General features: G+C 49.7%; 1 protein-coding gene across 2 annotated transcripts in view; it reads right to left on the reverse strand.

Annotated features, from left to right (window-relative positions):
• HEATR9 (HEAT repeat containing 9) overlaps positions 1-17,464 on the reverse strand; it is a 94,391-nt gene that overhangs the window by 14,289 nt on the left and 62,638 nt on the right. The window contains exons 10-14 of one of the 2 annotated variants that reach the window (XM_029600613.1): positions 16,667-16,797; positions 16,371-16,559; positions 15,820-15,912; positions 15,363-15,482; positions 867-940 (exon numbers count right to left, since the gene is read on the reverse strand). In XM_029600613.1, coding sequence (XP_029456473.1) covers positions 867-940; positions 15,363-15,482; positions 15,820-15,912; positions 16,371-16,559; positions 16,667-16,797 — 607 coding nt within the window. The remainder of the gene's footprint in view (positions 1-866; positions 941-15,362; positions 15,483-15,819; positions 15,913-16,370; positions 16,560-16,666; positions 16,798-17,464) is intronic. The other variant, XM_029600614.1, reaches the window with a different exon arrangement.

Below are 17,464 nucleotides of genomic sequence, written 5' to 3' on the forward strand. Positions count from 1 at the left end.
CTTCCAATGCCGGTGTCGATACTTTTCACGATGTTCTCCTCGGTCCTTCTCTTGAGGCGATGAGGAAGAAGTCGACACCTTCGGAGTAGTTGATGCCGGTCAGGCCACACCGGTGTCCTGCTGCTGACGAGAGGTCGATGGCACCGGCTCAGACGAAGTCGAAGCAGTCTATGGAGTCGGGGGTTTTGAATGAAAAAGAAACTCCATTTTTTCCAGTTGGGGTTTACAGCCCTTTGGCGTCATTTGGGCACATTTGGTGCAAGTTAGGGTATTGTGGGCGGACCCCAGGCACAATATACAAACTCTATGCAGGTCTGTGATGGACATTAACCAAGGACAATTGGGGCATCGACGAAAACCCGACGCCATGGCTTTGACAAAAATTTAGCCACGGTGCGGTCGATGGCCAGTAGGCCCTGAAGGGAAAGCTCGACGGGAATTGACCGCAACAAGGGTAAAACCTTACCTTTCGACCATGGAGTACAGATATTGAGAGGGGGACCCCTATGGGGTACAATTTTTAAAAAATTTCTAAAGAAGTTCCGCGAGGAAAATTCCTGTCAGGGATCTCTAGAGAGCTCCTTGACCCACGTGGCTACTGCTGCGCAGAAAAAAAGAGACTGAAGGGGGACCCCTGCTGGATGCAGTGTTAGTGCTATGCTGCTCATGCCCAGTAGGTGCCAGTCAAAGTTCTAGAAACTTTGACAAAAGTGTTCCATGATTGGGCTCCATCCTGTGATGTCACCCATATGTGAGGACTACCATCCTGCTTGTCCTGTGAGAAAAATGGGATAAACTAATGGAGGGGAGAACGAAAACTAGAGTCACAAAAACAGGCTTTCAACACTCCCGTTTTCACAACTTACTTCTCGATAGTGTCCCACATGAGTTTCTTCATTTGCAAATTTTCGACGGTCAGTGCCACAGCTCGCCTTACTACCTAGGAAGAAGGGATATAGAAGAGAAGGAAGAGCAAAAAGGGGGAAGGATGCGTGCATGATGGAAAGAAGAAAGGGTGAAGCAAAAGGAGATTGGATTACTTGCCTTATCTGAGTGCAAGGCAAATTGTAAAGGTAGTTCCTTGGGCAGAGAACTACCTTTACAATTTGGAACATAAAAAAACAATTTGGAACATAAAAAAACAATTTGGAACATAAAAAAACTTTTTTCATCTATAGTAACCAGTGACGTTATGCATTGCCTCTACAGAGCTAAAGGAAAATTGGTTTTTACCTGCTAATTTTCATTCCTGTAGTACCACAGATCTGTCCAAACTCCTGGGTTTATGCCTACCTTCCAGCAGATGGAGACAGAGAAAGTTTAACTGACACTGCCATATAGCCTAGTGTACTGCAGTTCCTCAGTATTGACCTGTACCAAAGCCAAGATAGTATAATAAAACAGCATTTTCAGTTTTGGGCCCTCCCATTTAGATTAGCCACAGTGTCCCAAACCTTCACAAAGGTGATGGTGGTGGTGGCAGCAGCTTTGGGGCGAGAGGGGATTCTAGTACATCCCTATCTTGATGATTAGCTATTCGGGCAAAGACAGAGGAGGACTGTGTTCGGTCAATTCAGCAAGTCATGAACACATTGAGTTCACTGGGTTGGGTGATAAATGTGGTGAAGAGTCATTTAGTTTTGACCAAGTCATTGGAGTATCCAATACCCAGAAAAGCAGGTGTTCTTGGCTGCGGACAAAGTGTCGACGTTACAGGTGCAAGTAACGCTTTTGCTATGTCGGTCGGTACCGACAGTCTGGGACTATTTGCAGGTCCTAGGTTCCATGGCCTTAACATTGGATTTGGTTCCACGGGCTTTTGCGCACATGAGACCTTTACAGAAGGTACTATTGCCCAGGTGGAATCCGCTGTCAGAAGAGTATCATCTCCCCTTACCTCTTTTGGGAGAGTACAGGTCTAGTCTCTCAGGGTGGCTGTCGTGTCACAATTTGGAAAAGGGATTGGATGTAGAGACTCCAGACTGGGTGGTGGTGACCACAGACATCAGTCTTAAGGGCTGGGGGGGGTGGTGTGTCTGGGGCAATCTGCCCAAGGTCTTTGGTCAGCAGTGGAGACATCATGGTCTATCAATTGCCTGGAGACATGGGCGGCTCGCCTGGCTCTGGAGGCCTTCCTGCCCTGGATCAGGGGTTGGATGGTTTGAGTGTTCTCCGACAATGCGATGACTGTAGCATACATCAATTGTCAGGGAGGAACAAAGAGCCATGCTGTGGCTCTGGAGGCTCAGCAGTTGTTTGCTTGGGTGGAGCGTCACCTCCAAGGAATAGCAGCCTCTCATGTCGCCGGAGTAGACAATGTTCAGGTGGACTTCCTCATATGGTAGTATCTGGATTCGGGGGAATGGGAGCTGTCCCTAGAAGCCTGGGATCACAATTGCACCCGATGGAAAGTTCCTCAGTTAGAGCTCATGGCAACGGTTGCCATGACGTCGAGGTTTTTTAGTTGCAGGAGAGAGGCCGGTATGGTAGGTCTGGATGCCCTAGTGTGCCCTTGGCCGACGGGAATCCTTCGTTATGTGTTTCCTCCTTGGCCGCTAGTCAGTTGAGTGCTCCAGTGCATACAGTCTCATCCGGAGACAGTGGTGCTGGTGGTGCAAGAGTGGCTGTGGCGACCATGGTTCACGGACCTGGTCTCTCTTGCCATAGAAGGTCCTTTCAGGTTGGCCCACCTGCCAAGATTGCTCTGGCAGGATCCCATATTTTTGGACAGGGAGGATCACTTTTGTCCCATGCTTGGCTTTTGAGAGGGAGTGGTTGCGTCTAAAAGGTTATTCGGAGTCGGTTATTTCTACAATTCTACAAGTTAGGAGACCCTCTACGTCCATGGCTTATGTTAGGGTCTGGAAGAAGTTTGAGGCATGGTGTCTGCAACAACGTCTGGATCCATAATCAGTGGATGGGTCTCAGATCCTAGCCTTTTTACAGCAGGGGCTCGCTAAGGGTCTAACGTATAGCTTGCTTCGAGTTCAAATGTCCACCTTGGGGGCTTGTAGGGGCAGGTTTCGGGGGAGATCGTTAGCCTCTTATTCAGATGTAATTCGATTTTTAAAGGAGGTTAATCATTTGTGTCCTCCAGTCCGAAAGTTATGTCCAGATTGGAACCTTAACTTAGTTCTGTGAGTACTATGTGAAGCTCCTTTTGAGCCACTAAGAAGGGCAACATTGAAGGACTTAACTCTGAAGGCAGTGTTTCTCGTGGCCATTTGTTTGGTCAGGTAATTTCGGAATTGCAAGCCCTGTCTTGCAGGGATCCATTTTTGTGCATTTCTGATAGTGGAGTGACATTGCCTACAGTTCCCTCCTTTTTACCGAAGATAGTATCCTCTTTTCATGTTAATCAGGCGATTGAGCTACCAGCTTTCCCAGACTGGTCTAAGGATTCCCCTCAGGATAGGGATCTACATTTTCTGGATGTGCGGAGGGTGCTGTTGCGGAATCTGAAAGTCACTAATACTTTTCACCATTCAGATCACCTTTTTGTGTAATTTGGTGGCACAAAGAAAGGGGATAAAGCCTTCTTATGGCCTGGATTGGCCACTGTTGGAAACAGGATGCTGGGCTTGAAGGACCCTTGGTCTGACCCAGTATGGCATGACAATTTCCCATTGGCTGAAGGAGACCATTTGCTTGGCCTATATTTGTAAGGGTTGAGAAGTTCCAAGTGGTCTGAAGGCTCATTCTACGAGAGCGCAGGCGACTTTCTGGGCACAGTGTCAATTGTTGTCGCCCCAGGAGATATGTAGGGCTGCAGTGTGGTCCTCACTGCATACTTTCACCAGACACTACCGTTTGGATGTGCGGGCGCAAGAAGACGCATCTTTTGGTGAGAGTATTCTCTGTGTGAGTCTTTTGGGTTCCCACCCAGTTTGTGTGCTTAGGTCTGAACTGATATGGGTATGAACAGGAAAGGAAAATTGGTTCTTACCTGCTAATTTTCATTCCTGTAATACCACAGATCAGTCCAGAGACCCACCAAATCAATGCCAAAAGAGAGAAACCATTTTTTCAGATAAGATCCTTTTCAGTGTAAATAAGTTGAGTTGTTTTTTTTAATCAGACTGTTATTTTTGGTCACTGGACGTGTCAGTGGCTCCAGTCCAGAGGATTCCAACCCCAGGTTTCCTTTTATCTGGCTTGGGTACAGGTCAATACTAATGGACTGCAGGTGGCACTTGCGGTTATGTAGCAGTGCCTGAAAAGTTTTCATTCTCTGCCTCCATCTGCTGGTAGGGATGCAAAAGCCACTTGTCTGGACTGATCTGTGGTATTTCAGGAACGAAAATAGCAGGTAAGAACCAATTTTCCTTTATATGTTCCTGATCATCTAAAAGTTGCACTACAGTATATAAACCCAACCTAGACCATGCATCTTGGAAATCCTTATTACCCTTAATAGGTAGGAAAGGGAAATATTTGTCAATTCTTACCTTAAAACTAGAATTAGAAAAGAAATTAGGGTAATAGCAGGCAGCATCAGTTTCAAAAACAAAATTTAAAAGATAAAATTCATTACAGAGAAAAAGTAAAAACCCTTTCAAATTATGTAATCAATGCTGCCATAAAATGTTGATAAAACACTAGCGTGATCTGTGTCTCAGATGCCTTGGACCGGATAATGATACAAAAAATTGTAGCTCTACGGGAATATGTATCCCCGAGCGCAATCATATAGAGATTTGAAACTCATATATGAGTTGATAAAATTAGCAAAGAAAAGAACAGAGATAAAAAAAGAGAAAGCTCTTCTTCTCCAGAAAATTCATCATACAAGAAGGGGTAGATTTTCAAAGGGATACGCGCGTACCCCCCGAAAACCTACCCCAAACCCCCCCTGTGAGCGCCGAGCCTATTTTGCATAGGCTCGTCGGCACGCGCAAGGCCCGGGACGAGCGTACGTCCCAGGGCTTGCATGGAGAGGCATGCCGGGGGCGTGGCGGATGGGCGTGGCAGTCGTGATGCTGCGTTTCGGGGGTGTGGTGCGGGTGACGCGACATCTCGGGGGTGGCGCCGCGGGCGTGGTTTCGGCCCGGGGGCATTCCGGGGGCGTGGCCGTGCCCTCCGGAACAGCCCCCGGGTCGGGTGATGGCGCACCAGCAGTCCGCTGGCGCGCGCAGATTTACGTCTGCCTCTGGCAGGCGTAAATCTGACGATAAAGGTAGGGGGGGGTTTAGATAGGGCCGGGGGGGTGGGTTAGGTAGGGGAAGGGAGGGGAAGGTGAGGGGAGGGCGAAAGAAAGTTCCCTCTGAGGCCGCTCCGATTTCGGAGCGGCCTCGGAGGGAACGGAGGCAGGCTGTGCGGCTCGGCGCTCGCAGGCTGCCCAAAATCAGCAGCCTTGCGCGTGCCGATCCTGGATTTTAATGGATACGCGCGTATCTATTGAAATCCTGTGTACTCTTGTTCGCACCTGGTGCACGAACAAAAGTACGCGCTCGCACAAAATTATAAAATCTACCCCGAAGTATCATAAGTCGCATGTGTTGAAAAGCGCAGTTGCTTACCTGAGGTGTTCTCCTAGGACAGCAGGATGTTAGTCTTCACATGAGGGTGACATCATCCGATGGAGCCCGGCATGGAAAACTTTTGTCAAAGTTTCTAGAAGCTTTGACTAGCAGACTGAGCATGACCAGCCTGCTACTATTCGCGCATCCACGCGAGGTTCCCCTTCAGTCTTGTAACACAGCAAATACGAGCAAAACATAAAACAACAAACCGAAAGTGAACCCAACATCGTAGGGAAGGGGGCGGGATTGCTGAGGACTAACATCCTGCTGTCCTAGGAGAACACCTGTTACAGGTAAGCAACTGTGCTTTCTTCTAGGACAAGCAGGATGGTAGTCCTCACATGTGGGTGAATACAAAGCTCCAGACTGCCCCACTGAACCGGGGAGACAACCAGCGGCCGAACAAGGTGCCAATGGGCACAACACAACTACGGCACTGTATGTAGACAGGGGGAGGCTGTCTGGGTCCCACAAGAGGCTCGAATCGAGTTGGGTTCAAGTCTGGAACAGGTTGCGCAGGTCGGACTGAGCAAAGGCACTGTCTTGATGGCCATCCCTGTCTAAGCAGTAATGAGCCACAAAGGTGTGAAGAGAACTCCAGGTTGCGGCCCGACAAATCTCAATGATGAGGACTGCATGCAGATTAGCCACATATGTTGCCATAGTCCGCACAGAGTGAGCTTTAACTCTGCTGGCTAGCTAAAGGTCTGCCTGCGTGTAGCAGAAGACGATGCAATCTGCCAGCCAATTGGACAAGGTCTGCTTACCCACCGGCACCCCCAACCTATTGGGGTCAAAAGACACAAATAGTTGGGTGGACTGCCTGTGGCTAGCCGTGCGGTCCAGGTAGACCGCCAAAGCCCTTTTACAGTCCAGGGTGTGAAGGGCCTGTTCCCCTGGGTGGTAATGAGGCCTCGGAAAAATGATGGACTGATTGAGGTGGAAATCAGTCACGACCTTGGGCAGAAACTTAGGATGTGTATGCAAGACCACACGATCATGAAAGAACTTCATGTACAGTGCGTACGTAACTAGAGCCTGAAGCTCACTGACTCTATGAGCTGAAGTGATTGCCACCAGGAATATGACTTTCCAGGTTGCAGGACTGCAGCAGCTCAAAAGGAGGCCGCATGAGTCTTGCCAGGACAAAGATGAGGTCTCAGGACACAACCGGAGGCTGAAGAGGGGGCTTCAACTGGAAGAGACCCCGCATGAAACGGCCCACTAAGGGCTGGACCGAAACAGGCGTGCCAGCGAAACTTCGATGATACTCGCTGACAGCGCTGAGGTGCACTCTGACGGAACTGGAGCCCAGACTCGGACAGGTGCCACAGGTAGTCCAGCAGCTGGGGAAGGGGGCATGTGAAAGGGTCTAATCCATGACCCCCGCACCAAATGGAAAAACGTTTCCACTTTGAGCTGTAGGTCTTCCTGGTCGAAGGTTTCTGGGACTCCAAAAGGACCCGGGAAACACAATCTGAGAGCTGCAATGGCTGGAAGACTACATGCTCAACATCCAAGCTGTGAGGGCCAGTGCCCAGAGGTTCGGATGGTGCAGGGAGCCCTGATTCTGCAATATAAGGTCGGGCGCCGTCCCCAGCTGGATGGGCACCCACACTGACAGGTCCTGCAGGAGAGGGAACTAGACTTGCCGAGGCCAAGAAGGTGCCACGAGTATCATGGTCCCCCTGTCTTGCTGAAACTTCAACAGAGTCTTCGAGAGGAGCTGTAGAGGGGGGTACACATAGAGGAGGCTTGTCCCTCAGTGAAGGGAGAAGGCATCGCAGATCGGGTGGTTGTTCCCCACTATTAGGGAGCAGAACCTGCTCACCTTGTGGTTGTGAGGGGAGGCAAACAGGTCCACATCCGACATACCTCATCGGCGGAACAGCTCAGCCGCTACCGCTGGGTTGAGGGACCACTTATGTGGTTGGAAGGACCAGTTTAGGTGGTCCACCAGCACATTGAGGTGACCTGGCAGGTAGGTCGCCTACAGGGACATCCCTTGAGACAGAGCCCAGTTCCACATTTGCACTGCTTCTTAGCACAGGAGGAACAAGCCTGTGCCACCCTGTTTGCTGATGTGCCGCATTGCAACCTGGTTGTCTGTCCGGATCAGAACTTCCTTGGATGACAACTGATCTCTGAATGCCCAAAAGGCATACTGTATTGCCTGAAGCTCCAGAAAGTTTATCTCTCAGCGAGCTTTGGCTGCGGTCCAGAGGCCCTGTGTGTGGAGGCCGTTTGTGTGGGCTCCCCATCCCTGGGGGGAAGCATTGGTGGTAAGAGTCACCTGGGGTGGAGTGGGCTGCAAGGGAAGTGTTGCGCAGGAGGTGGACCCTTGGGTCGAGGTGGGGTTGACTCTACCTGTAGGAAGGATCCTACGGGTCCCCACCATCAGCAGACGGAGTGGTCTGACTAACGGAGGCCGACTGGAGCTTTGCCAATACCAGCCCTCGTTCCCCGCGGGTTGAGCCTTTGGGTACCGGGGCCGGCTGGACTTAGGTGGGCCTCCGTATGCTGTCGTCAGTGGAAGGATGGAGAGGTCAGCCCAGACGCAGCAACAGCAGAACTGGAAAGTCTGTACTGGACAAGGCGGAGTCCCGGAGACCCGGGCGCCAAAAGAATCAGAGTCAGACAGGGGGCCCCCGAGCAAGAACAGGCCGAAGCCTGAAAAGGCCAAATCCAGGACGTAGACAGCAGAGGTGTCGTAGAGCAAGCTGGAGTCAGGGCCGCTGGCAATCAAGGAGCGGTGGTAGGGCAAGGCTGAGGTCTGGATTAGGAGATGATCTGTAGCATAGTCAGGCAAAGCAGAGGTCAGATCCAGGAGAAGATCAATGGCTTGGTCAGGCAAAGCGGAGGTTGGGTCCAGGAGAAGATCAATGGCGTGGTCAGGCAAAGCGGGGGTCGGGTCCAGGAGAAGATCAATGTTGTGGTCAGGCAAAGCAGAGGTCGTGTCCAGAAGAAGATCAGTCCATAAGGGAAGTTAGATAGCAGGAACTCAGGAATGGAGAAGACAACCAGGAACAGGAACTCGAAGGGAACAGGAACGCGATGAAATCACCAGGAGACAACAAAGTACACGACCAGCATGGAGACCTGTTGCAAAGGCGACTTGCAGGAACTGAGCCCAGCCTTATATACCAGAGCTTCAGTGACGTCATCATCCGGGGGCCACGGCCAAATTCCCGCTGTGGGCCCTCTAAAACCAAGAGTGATGCGTGCGCCTAGGGAGGGGAGCGGTGCTGAACGACGACGCCTCTCCACGGGCCATGCGGAGAGGCCCGTCGCAGAGCACAGGAGCTTGTCGCAGTAGCTGGAGCACCAGGGTTGGCCCAAGAATGGAGCCAGGGGCCCACCGCCAAAAGGGACGTGGAACCAGACGCTGGATTCAGCAACGGAAAGTGAGAGGGATGGACCATGGGCCTGCCGTGGCCGGCACACACAACAGGAAGTCTTCCCACAAGGCCAGAGACAATCTTAGAGGGTCCGTTACAGTGACCGGAGCCTCTAGATCCTGAGATGTCTGCCACCACTGGGACTGCAAGGCCCATTGGGGGCTTCTCATGCAGAGACAGGCTAAAGGAGTCATATGGACGGAGGCTGCCATATGGCCCAGTAGGTGGAGCAGAAAGCGGGCTGGCACCCTCAGGCTGTCGTGGATGAGGGTAGCCAGCGAGACGAGGGCGATCGCCCGGTCCCTGGGCAGAAAAGCTTTCGCTTGTGGTATGTCCAGCCTGGTGCTGATGAAGTCCAGCTGAGGGGACGGATAGAGGGGCAACTTGGGGAAGTTTATAACAAACCCCACTGTCTACAGGCTCTGCACCATCAAGGCCAGAGCTTGCAAGGTTTCAGAGCAAGAGTCGTTCCTGACTAGCCAGTCGTCCAGGTATGGAAACACATGGACCGAGCGACGCCTGAGGTAGGCAGCCACCACTGCTAAGCATTTGGTGAAGATGTGGGGGGGGGGGGGGGGGGGGGCGCTGGCGATGCTAGCCCGAAGGGCAGCACTTTGTACTGGTAATGTACACTCCCAACCAGAAGCGGAGGTACTTCCGGTGGCTGTGGACAATCGCAATGTATGCATATGCCTCCTTGAGATCGAGGGAGCAAAGCTAGTCTCCTCTTCAAAGGAACAGGATCAGTATGCTCAGAGAGACAATCCTGAACTTTTCTCTTACGAGAAACTTGTTCAATGCCCTAGAAAGACTAGGGGGCACTCCATGAAGTTAGCATGTGGCACATTTAAAACTAATCGGAGAAAGTTCTTCTTCACTCAACACACAATTATACTCTGGAATTTGTTGCCAGAGAATGTGGTTAGTGCAGTTAGTGTAGCTGTGTTTAAAAAAGGATTGGATACGTTCTTGGAGGAGAAGTCCATTATCTGCTATTAATTAAGTTGACTTAGAAAATAGCCACTGCTATTACTAGCAACGGTAACATGAAATAGACTTAGTTTTTGGGTACTTGCCAGGTTCTTATGGCCTGGATTGGCCACTGTTGGAAACAGGATGCTGGGCTTGATGGACCCTTGGTCTGACCCAGTATGGCATATTCTTATGTTCTTATGCCCTGAGGTTGAGAATGGGGTGCAAGCCACCATTCCTTTTCGGAATGAGGAAATACCTCAAATAGAAACCTTGGCCCTGCTGATGGCAAGGGACCGGTTCCACCACGCCCACTGCAAGGAGGGTAGGAGGGTGGAGAGATCCGTTAGAAGGATGACCAAATGGGCGGATGAACCCCATGATGGACATGAGGGATAGGTTTCTGGGAGCCGGCTGAAGTGTAGATGGTATCCCTGACAAATGATGGAGAGGACCCAGCGGTCTGATGTTATCTCTTCCCAGTGACAGGCGAAGCTGAGGAGCCTGCCGCTGACTGGGGGATCTGACGTCAGGGGTACGGTCAGCTGATTTATGGTCCCTTGCCGCCAGTCAAAAGCCAGTGACCAGGGCTTGCTGGGGGGGGGGGGGGGCAGTTGGGGTCTAGAGGCCCGCTGTTGGCGGGGTGACCCCTGGAACCAATGCGAGGTGGACGAGTCTGAGTGGCTAGAGGATATTTTCTCTGCCGATAAAAGGGTTTTCGAGAACCTTGCCTGGAGAATTTCCTGGCCGAGGACAGTCCTTCCAAGGCATTAGCGGACAGCTGCTGAAGGGTATCATGATGGTCCTTCAGTTGCGTCACCACATCCTGGACCTTATTCCCGAACCTGTGCAGGGGAGGTCGGCAAGCCTGGCAGCTTGCCTGTCTGTCAGAACCCAGAGCCAAGCCATTCTTCTGGTGCCAATGGCCATGGCGGCTAAGCGGGCTGCTATCTTGAAAACATCATACGTGGAACGCACCTCATGTTTTCCCACCTCCCGATGCAGCGAGAGAATGGCGGAAAGAGCTTCCTGCTGTTGCTGGGGAAGACCCTCTGTGAAATCTTGGACTCATTTCCAAAGATTGTGGTTGTACTGGGTCATTTAAAGTTGGTAGGCGGCAATGCAGGCAACCAGCATGGCGCCTTGGAAGATTTTCCTTCCCAGGGCATCCAGCTACCTATGCTCGCATCATGGAGAATTGGAGACATAGGTACGGGAGCGCCGGGCCTTTTTTAAGGCAGACTCCACGACCACCAACTGGTGGGGGAGCTGTCTCCTATCAAATCCCACAGCCTGTTGCACCAAGTAGGTGGCATTGGCCTTCCTGTTAACGGGGGAGATAGAAATGGGATTCTCCCACATGCGGAGGAAGAGTTCTTTGAAAATATCATGGATCGGAACCACCACGATTTCCTTGGGAGCGTCGATGAACTGGAGAACTTCCAGCATCTTATGACGCACATCCTTCTCAGTAAGGAGCTGAAAGGGAATGGCCTCAGCCATAGCCCTGTCAAACCCCGCGAAAGACAGGTCCTCGGGTGGTGACCGGTGCCGCTCCTCCAGAGGGGAGGGCTACGAAAGGGGGTTGTCGGAGTAGTCCGAGGACGAGTCTGTGGAATTGCCACCCCAGGGGTCAGAGGGTCCTTCCTCCTCACTGGGACCAGCATGTCGTGGGCGAGGTCCGTGAGGGGCATCAGCCCTGGCTTCCGAAGGCTTCGGAGGCCTCGAGGTCACAGGCAGCATCGATGGTTCCCCCGGCATGGAGGGAATCAGAGGCCGCGACAAGCCGGAGAGATCCGGCAAACGCTCGGGAACCGTGGGTGAGAGAACATGGTACTGGCCGTATCTTCTTCCTCGGAGGACCCGAGAATTGGGATCGTTCCAGTGGAGGGCATCGGTGGCAGATGGGGCATCGAAGGCCCCTTGGGTACTGACTGCATCGGTAGGATGCCAGCAGGACATCTAGACGCTCCAGCAGTGGTGCCAGCATTGATGGTGGAGGCTTGGGCACTGGTATGGGGGCCAGTGGCACCAGCAGTTCAACGCTTTGCAGTGCTTTGAGCACCGCCGACTGCACCCTGTGGTCCAACTTCTCCTGAAAGTCCGGGGTGGCCAAAACTGAGGGAGGGGGACAAGGCATCACTGGATCTTCCTCAGGTGTCCGAGGTGGCATGGCGCCCTGCACCGGGGTCGGTGGGGAACACCTCAGGCTACTGGGAACACCGGAGGATGGGGCCTCCGATGGCGGTGCTGCTTCGATGGCAGCCTGGCAGCTGCCAATGCCACTCCGGAACTGTGCACCAACGGTGACCGGTGTCAATGCTTGTGGGATTGTTTCCGGTGCTCGGCCTGATCTTTCCCCGGCACTGAGGAAGCCGATGATCCCGATGTCCGGGAGAATGGGGAGATCATCAAGGATCGATCCCCCTCTCCCCGACCCTTGGAGGGAGTAGCTATAGGGACCGCAAGGGGAAGCGTGTTGGATGGCTCCCCATGATCTCTTGGTGTCGAAGAGACTGATGCAGGGGTCCCAAAACGTTTCTCCATTTTATTGAGGCTCGCCAGATACCCTTTGGGTGTCATCTAGTCGCACAGACAACACCCCCAGACGTCATGCAAGGCCCCCAGAGGATGCAAACCTCGTAAGGATCCGTGATGGACATGGTTCACAGGCCCTAGGGGCACTGACGAAAACTGGTCGACGCCATGAAAAAACACCCGGCACGCGGTTGATGACCGACGGACACTGTGAGGTGAGGAGTCGAGAATCTACCACAAAGCTGGAAAAAATGGCAGAAAAAGAACTACCGTACCAAGGCGGCCCCGACCGCGAAGGGGTACCCGACGAGGAATTGACAAAATAGCTTGAGAATATCAAGGAAAAGTGGAAAAAAGAGAAGCTCCATGGACCCGCGAGGCAACTGCACTGCGGAAAAGAAGAGACTGAAGGGGGACCTCTCATGGACAGTAGCAGGCTGGCATGCTCAGTCTGCTGGTCAAAGTTTCTAGAAACTTTGACAAAAGTTTTCTGTGCCGGGCTCCATCGGATGATGTCACCCACATGTGAGGACTACCATCCTGCTTGTCCTAGGAGAACAAAAAATAAAAATAAAACCAACAGAACATTAGTAAACAGCACTGAAGTGTCATCTACGCATTATGCAGGACCAAAAGAGATTATAATGCTGACAGAACAGCACTGCATAAGAGGCACCATGCACATCACCACAAAGAAACAGAATCAAAAAGGATAAAATAAAAAAATATCTGGATGTCCAACATTCAAGAGCAAGTAGTTTACGTTCTCCTCCAAGACTTGAACTGGAGGTCCATGCACCTGATGATTGGATGCAACTTACCTATACCACCTGTTCCAGAGTGCTACTCTTTCATGCAAAATATATAGTCAAATTTTGTGGCAACTTATATGGCCAAAAGACCAAATGAGAAAAAGCAAACTAAACATAATCATTCTCAGGAAAATTCATCAATAAGCGAAGGAAAGGAAAAGGTTTACCACAAGGAACCATTAAAAGAGCTCCAGAGTTTACAAGATATAGAAAAAATTCAGAAGACTCAGTGAACTCCATAGAATCAACGGAGGTTTTGGATATACCATTGCCACCCAATATTCCTTCAGGTCCATCTCCAAAGCCAGTGGGGAGAGATTATACAAAACACTTGACAAGATCCGTAAATGAATGCTTCAAGAGCGCCATCTATAGTCCTATCAACAAGACGACTGGCATGGCTGAAGGCATTGGGACTCAGAGAGGACGTACGTGGAAAGCTAGCTGACATGCCTTGCACAGGCGACGACCTATCTGGAGACAGAATGAAAGAAGCAGCAGAACACCTAAAAGAGCAGAATATGGCTCTTCAATCCTTGACTTCACCTCAAATGAACCAGCTGTGGTGCCACCAACTTGTCTTCCAATATTTCCAGACCTTCTGACTCAGCAGCAGGAATTCTTTGCAGCTCCTAATCTGCCATCCCTAGCTTTAACAGCATGGAAACTAAAGGATAAATAATAAGTAATCTGCAAATTCCACAAGAAGTAAAGCAGGTTTTATTAATGGCAAGGAGAATGGCAACTAGAAAATCATATAATTGTATATGGAAAAGATTTTCAAGTTGGTGTACCAGCCATGGAAATGATCCTTTCACTTGCTCTGCTGAGAGCTTCTATGTTATCACCTGCATTTATCAGACTCAGGTTTAAAAACAAATTTGGTGAGAGTACATTTGAGTGCAATATCTGCATAATCACCAACTTGTTTCTCGCAAAATCCATTAATAACAAGATTCATTAAAGGCTTTTATAAAGTGAAACCTCCAATAAAAACACCATCGCTTCATCAGGATTTAAATATAGTGCTGGGGCAGTCGATGGAAGCTCCATTTGAACCTCTAGCAACAACAGACATGATATTTGTTACCTGGAAAGTACTATTTTTAATTGCAATAACTGTAGTGAGGAGAGTAAGTGAATTACAAGCCTTGGTTGTCTACTCACCTTATACTTAAATATTAAAAAACAAGGTTGTACTTAGGACCCCCTCAAGATTTCCACCTAAAGTGGTATCACAATTCCATATTAACAAACCATATTATTTTCTTTCACAAACCACATCTGAAACCAGAAGAGCAAGCTCTGCACACATTAGACTGCAGGAGAGCACTCTTATTCCACTTTGAAAGAACAAAAGCCAAACCGAAAATCCACACAATTTTTCTTATCAGTTAATATCAGTAAGAAGGGAAATCCAGTGGAAAAAATAAACTTGATCAAGGCAGCTAATACAGTGCATATCTCACAAACACATGAAACAGAAGCTCCCACAATTGGACAAAGCCCATCACATACGAGCAATGGCCGCTTCGACAGTGTTCACTAATTACGCATCTATACAGGACAGCTAAAAAGCAGCAACATGGACCATGTTACATACATTTACAAACTGTTACTGTCTGAATAAAGAAGCAAACACTTGACAGTAGTTTTGGACAAGAAGTATTGAGAAATGTGTTAAGCTACAAAACAATACAAGAAAGGGAAAGAAAAACAGGTTGCAGGAGATCGGAAAGAACTTAAAACATTCACCTACAACCCTCAGCTAAGGAGTCCCCGGATGTGTTGCTGTATTGTCCAGCTTGTCCATGGTGAAAGCATTACCTGTGTCAGGTGTTCTCTGTGGACAGTAGGACAAACAGCCACACAAGCCCACCCTCTTCCATGGTAGGTTGAGAGTAGCTAGGTACTAGACTGAGGTAGAGCAAGTGGCGGCGAACCCACGAAGAGGACTTTGGATGCTCAGGAAAGTTCTAGTATCTTTCAGAGAGCGGTATCCGTTTTGACACCGTCAAATGACATCACCCAGAGATGTATGGCTGTTTGTCCTGCTGTCCATGGAGAACACCTGTTACAGGTAAGCAGCTTTGCTTTTGTTGCCATCTTGCCGTTCTCACCAGTAATGGATCCTTGTACAGCTTCTCCCTTAGCAAATCAAACACTTTCCCCTCCAGGCCTTCTTGTTTTATTTGCTGCAAGCCAATGATGACCAGAAAATAGGAGGCTTCAATTCGATGCTGCAGGGACACAGAAGAGAAGCAACAGTCTGGTTAGAGCTCTTTGGAACAGCACGGAATACAGGGCATGCCCCAACCAGAGGAAAGGACGTTTTCAGAACATTTCCACATATCTCGATGCAAAGTGAACACAATTCCAACATTTCAGGGCACTGAATCCAACTTCTTCAGGGGAGAACAACTTGTAGGCATCTTGACCGCTATCCAGTGCCTCACCTTGCACTTCGTTTGATGTGCATCTGCCTCCTTGACAGAGTAAATGGTGTTTTTTATTAGAACCCCACGACCACCCCATTCTCACCATTGACAGTCCAGAGCACCTCCTCTGCTACTTTACCTTAAACACTTCAGACTGGGAGATTTGGTCTAGGGTTCCCTGGATAGCAGCAGCATCGTGGACTTGTATACACATCACCAGGGTCCTGACAGCCTGCAGAACAGAGACATGGGGAGTTAGCGCTCATGAAAGTGACAGAGAAATAGCAACAGGGTGACCAGAGCTGACAGACACCAGTTTTTTGGGTGGGTTTTTGTCAGGACTGGTTGATCCAGTCCTGCTTTTACTCCATTCTATGTAAGGAGTTGTAGTTCTGCTTTGCTTAAGGAAATCAGAACTTCAGGTCCCTTCATGCAATAGGGTAAAACCAGAGCTGAGTCAACCTGTCCTGGAAAAGTGGAGCCTGCTGGCAACCCTAGAGCCCCTGGAAAGCTATGGGAGTATTCCGCGGACATGCACTTATTTGCATCACTCTTGACTTTATGCAGTCATGCTTCCCTACCCACTTGTATCTGCCTCTCCCCACCCTCCCCCATTCAGTCATGCATGTCGCTGTACAAGTGAGTGTCTCAGGAAGATGTGCATTAGTCAGACCCAAGCTGGAAATTCACCTTCATTCTCTTCTTTAGATTCTTATGACTCAGATAGCTCCGGAGGATGGAAAGAGCAGACTTATTGCGAGCTTCCAGGTGAGCGAGGCAGATGGCCGCCTCGAGGGAAATGTTGTCCAGGTGGCCTCTTGTGGTCACCAGTTGCACCAGGGCACGGGTTAGGCCATGCAGGTCCTCCAGTGAATCACCCTGGGAATGATGGTGCATTAAAGCATAAATGTCTGCTGGGGCACGGTGGAAAGCAAGCGTGTGCATGTGTGCACATGTGCACACCTGACTTCTCTTACAGAAGTTACCTGAGCTCTCGGAGCTTGACACCGCTTTTGCAATGTGATTTTCAAGGTGGTCAGAATGTCCATCAGCAGCTCCTCGGAACCTCTCCTCAGGTAACCCACCAGTTCCTTCACCACAGCAGCCTGCAGACAACCTGCCCCCAACACAAGAGGAGACGGCATCATGGCCACGGAAGGTGAGCACGGTCAATCACAGAGTAACGCCTGTCCTGCTATCTGGGAGCAGGGCACCAGTGTGGGCAGGTGGGTCAAAAAGAGTGAAGGGTCCGAAATCAGACCTATCGGCCCCTCACAGGCCGCACTTCACAAGCTGAAAGTATTTGTGTGTTTAGCAGATGGTGGACAGCGGAGTGGTGGGGTCATTTTTAAATTACGAGTTACATGCTCTTTAACTTTGCATAAATAGCAGTAAGGGTTGTAACTGAAACAGACATTTTTCAATGTTTTTAAGATTATAAACTTGTTAACATTTAATGCTTCTGCTATTATATCACAAGGAGCTTTCTTTGCTGGGATTAACAGCTCAAGACATTTTTCACTCTTTCAGAGGGCTGGCCCTGTTTTTCTGTTCTAGCAAAAATGAACAGAAAATTAACTAGTTGGAATTAGACTGACATCCAATTGAATCCCGTGATCTACCAATATGATACTTTATAAAATACAAATTTTATTTAAGAAAATCTTTTTTTGATTTTACACAATTTTTTAAAAAACTTTTTATATAATTTTTTGAGCTCAGAAATAACACTAAATATGGCCAATTGTCCAACCACCTGAATTCAAAATTAATTCAATTTCTAT

This window comes from Rhinatrema bivittatum, chromosome 4, assembly GCF_901001135.1.
Source record: "Rhinatrema bivittatum chromosome 4, aRhiBiv1.1, whole genome shotgun sequence".
NCBI lineage: Eukaryota > Metazoa > Chordata > Amphibia > Gymnophiona > Rhinatrematidae > Rhinatrema > Rhinatrema bivittatum.